Consider the following 4,252-nt stretch of genomic DNA (forward strand, 5'->3'; position numbering starts at 1 on the left):
AATTCTTCAATTATATGAAAAGGACATCATCAGAAAAGCTTATGTAACTTCAGGTAAACTTCTTGAATATTTTTATATGACTAAATTAATTAATTAATTAATTAATAAAATAAAACATTTGAAAGCAGGTACTTGTTATTTACATGACTAAATTCTAAAATTAATTGATCGGAAATTTCCCTTCGACACTCCCAAATGGAATATGTAATTGACAATTTTAATTATAGTGCTAAATTTAATTATATTATTTAGCATCACACAATATATTCTTACTAAAAAAAATCCCACTTGACCAACAAATTTATCAAGGAATTCGTCGTTGCTAAAATAACAGCTAGCTTTTCAAGAACAAGTTGGTGGTTAATTTAAAGATCTCTTGAACGACATGAAACAGGCAGTTTTTCTATTAATTTAAAATCAAAAGAAATTCATTGTGTCATTTTATTGTAAGGAAAAGGCCAATAGAGTATTATAATTCTGCGTATTTGATTTGTGCTTAATTTTAAAACTTACTCATTTAAAATAAATGTCAACGACTTGCTTTTGGAAATAACAAAGTGGCAATATTTTAAGTTGCATACGGTTGACTATGCCTCAAATCTCCCCCATTAAGTAGCCCAATGAAGTACGACAATATAGATAAAATCAATTCCCATAGTTTTGCTTGTTATATTTTCCGCTTTCAATCATTGTTACAAACTACGATTTCCCATAATCTCAAGTCATTTAAGTTGAATCGAACAGGCTTGGAATAGGATGGAAATGGAACGTGTGGGTCTGCCTTTTTAATTGGTCGATAGGAAATCATTCATTGAAAAAAGATTTTCTGGCCAGTTTATTCCGATAGCTCTTACGTGGGAGACCTCAGCTAGTTACTCAGAAAGCTGAAAATCGTGTGAACTCCATGGAGGGGTTTGTTACATAAGTCCTAATGGGTTCTCGGGCATGGCTTGTAATCCTAAAGAAAGCAGCAACGAATCACATACTGGTCTCATTCTAAGTAAGCTATTCAGTAAATTAACCTCCCATCCATCTATACATATCCTGTTTTTTACTATTCTTTTTATTTTGCTTCCACTTCCACTTTACCATTATTTTCTATATTTTACAAATTCATTTTAACAAGGTGATTTTATAATTTATCACATTCTATTAATCGTTTTATACTTTTATTAATTACAAAATTTTGAAAAGAGAACCAGGGCCTTAAACTTATGTTCTGCAGATTAGAAATTAATAAAATTTTGGCCAACCTGTTGTTATGATCATGTGAAATCTTTCCAAAACCTAATAGTGTTTTAGTATGCAATAAAACGTTTCTTTCTATCTAAGCCCTAGGATTTATCTACAATTCCATTATTATAAATTGGCCTAATTCAGGTGTGAGCATAAGCATAGGGTTGCTATTCCTAACAGTGACGAGTTATGCGTTGTACAATATTATCAAGAAAGCGAAAATGAAAAAAAGGAAACAGAGGTTTTTTAAGCGCAATGGAGGTCTACTTTTTAAACAACAACAAGCAACCGATATTGGTTTAGTTGATAAAACTATCCTTTTCACATCCGACGAATTGGACAAGGCCACAAACAATTTTAATGAGAATAGAATTCTTGGTCAAGGAGGTCAAGGTACAGTGTATAAAGGCATGTTACCTGATGGACGAATTGTAGCAATCAAGAAATCAAAGGTAGTTGATGAATGCCAACTAGAACAATTCATCAACGAGGTAGTCATTCTTTCGCAAGTCAACCATAGAAATGTGGTTAAACTATTGGGATGTTGCCTGGAAACTGAGGTGCCATTACTTGTCTCTGAGTTCATATCAAATGGTACATTGTATGACCTTATTCAAAATGAAGCCGATGAGTTCACATGCCCTCTAAACCTGAGATTACAAATCGCTATAGAGGTTGCAGAAGCGGTTTCCTACTTACATTCAACAACCACCATTCTCATATACCATAGGGACATCAAGACTGCCAACATACTTTTGGATGAAAAGTATAAAGCCAAAGTTTCAGATTTTGGAACATCAAGAGTTGTACCAATAGATAAAACTCATTGTACTACAGCAGTCATGGGGACATTCGGTTACTTGGATCCAGAGTATTATAGCTCGAGCCAATTGACTGAAAAGAGTGATGTCTACAGTTTTGGAGTTGTTTTGCTAGAACTCTTGACCGGAGAAAAAGCAGTTTTCTTAACCAAAGATGTTAAAACAAGTTTAGTTGAACACTTTAAGCCGCACTACTTTGGTTGTTCTATTTATGTCCACAAGGGGCAACCACAAATGTAGAGAGATTATATTCCCTAGCAATGACTTGGTAACACAAAAACATATCTATTAGTTATTTTACATTTTTTTTAGATATAAATTAACTTCATTTAAATAAATCATCTTTCAATACATATTGATTGAAGGCAAACGGGCAACAAGCTGCGCTGCTAGCCCTTTTTGGATAGCAAAACCAATTCTTTTGAAAACTACATTTGTGGATCTAGGAGATATGACATTAGAATGCATGACCTGTTGGACTCTATTGAGGAGCTCCACCGCATCTGGTGCGAGAAAACCAAATGTGTCGAATGCAAAAGGAACAAACACATGTTGATTTGCTATACATGCATTCTGGTGCTTTACCACCTTGCACGCAACGGCTTTCAAAGCGGCATGCCCAGCTGTGAAACCCCCGCTCCCCAAACCAACGAGAGGAGAGACCCCAGTAAGATCCACACACGCATGCTTCCCTCCTATCCATCCAAAGACCAAAATCTCAGCCGGTCTAAGTGTGGACCTTCCATCCTGCAGGTGCGTCAAAAAGTTCACAAGCGCTTCTTTCTTCACCGAAATACCAACACACTGACAAGCATCAAAGAGAACATCCCGAACCACATCATGTCTATACTTGAAACCAGGGAGCTCTCTACAATGAACCGCGTGTTCCCCAAAGGTATCCAAACATGTCTTGCGACAAACTGGACATATCTCGTCAATTAGGAATATGGGAATCATGAGGCGGTAACGAAGGATAGTTCGGTACTCCACAGGAGACATATGTTGGCCAAGACCATCAATAGGGATAGATAGCAGAAAATCCTGAGCATGAGGCGCCCGCAGACACTCAAAGACTGCTTTCTGTCTGACAGTCATGTCAAAGTCAACTTCCATATCTTGGACGATTTTGCTAAAAAGGGCACACGCCAAAGCTTTTTGGGATTTAGGGGGGGGGGGGGGGGGGGCGGTGTCCATATGTTTTATGTTTATTTGTAATTTCCAAATGTTGATTAATGGCTGATTTGGTGTAAATATAATTGAATTTTGCAGGCTTGTTAGTTTGATCTTAACTACTCCAATAGTTCATTTGCTATTCTGTGATAGCCATATTGAGATTGACTTCAGTCAAGTCATACGGTTAAAACTCATTAACGGGGTTGAAAAGGAGGTCTCGCAAACAAATAGTCATTGTAAATGTTATGTGATTTAGTATAATTGGCTTATTTGAAATCTCTACAAATTTGCTTTGTAAGAATACTTTGTGTTTTTTTTAAATGGCATTTGAGGCTCCTTGTATATTTTATCATAACATTTATATATAAAATTATATATGTTAAAAAGTTTTACAAGTTAAATATATTATTTAATTAAAGAATTAAACATAAGATTAATTATTAATTCAAGTCTTTGAAACATATAATAGTAATTGATAATCAAGTGTATTGAGATTGTATTCATAGATGCAGAAAGATTAAAATATTGATATTTCAATTTCTATCTCTTTGTAAATATCTATAATGATAAGCATAATTTGTTGATTTTGTAATTGAAAATGATTGAATCAACTAAACCATATTCAGTTTATAATATGACAAATAGAATCAATTAAAACACAATCATGGTATGTTACAATAAATACACTTTTGAAACATGTGTCCATGTATATATGAGATAACAATGAAACTAGTTGTTACTATATCTATCCACACAAGCTAATCGATAGCAATTAGACAGTTAAGTTGATCAAAGTCTACTCAACCTATTTTTAGCAATTATGTTGCTTGACCTTCGAAGGGGAAAGGCGGGACTCGTTAATATTGTAAGGATGAAAGAATTAGGGTTTGGTGGTACGTCGCTTATTCATCTTATTTCAGATAATAATCCCCATAAATACACTTACTATTGGGTAAGGCTTCTAAAGTTTTCTTCCATGTTTAACCACTAAGGTAAGCCAACCATATTAAAAAAACTTATTT

At 34.5% G+C, this 4,252-nt stretch overlaps 1 protein-coding gene across 2 annotated transcripts; it reads left to right on the plus strand.

Annotated features, from left to right (window-relative positions):
* The first annotated feature begins 634 nt into the window (after nt 1-634).
* LOC111916521 (wall-associated receptor kinase-like 9) lies at nt 635-3,239 on the plus strand. 2 transcript variants are annotated; one of them, XM_042899201.2, is made up of 3 exons: nt 635-1,000; nt 1,381-2,325; nt 2,423-3,239. In XM_042899201.2, the coding sequence occupies exons 1-2, from the start codon at nt 946-948 to the stop codon at nt 2,295-2,297; spliced, it is 972 nt and encodes a 323-aa protein (XP_042755135.1). In that variant the 5' UTR covers nt 635-945; the 3' UTR covers nt 2,298-2,325; nt 2,423-3,239. The 2 variants fall into 2 exon arrangements, with proteins under 2 accessions (XP_042755135.1, XP_042755134.1); XM_042899200.2 differs by having other exon boundaries at nt 1,381-3,239.
* Nucleotides 3,240-4,252: the final 1,013 nt, after the last annotated feature.

This window comes from Lactuca sativa, chromosome 2 (assembly GCF_002870075.4).
Source record: "Lactuca sativa cultivar Salinas chromosome 2, Lsat_Salinas_v11, whole genome shotgun sequence".
Lineage (NCBI taxonomy): Eukaryota > Viridiplantae > Streptophyta > Magnoliopsida > Asterales > Asteraceae > Lactuca > Lactuca sativa.

Bases quoted from the DNA above. Each gene is read 5' to 3' on its own strand.
- LOC111916521 (XM_042899200.2), top strand. From the start codon at position 946: ATGGCTTGTAATCCTAAAGAAAGCAGCAACGAATCACATACTGGTCTC. The intron at 1,001-1,380 runs GTAAGCTATTCA...GGCCTAATTCAG, and splicing joins ACATACTGGTCTCATTCTAA to GTGTGAGCATAAGCATAGGG.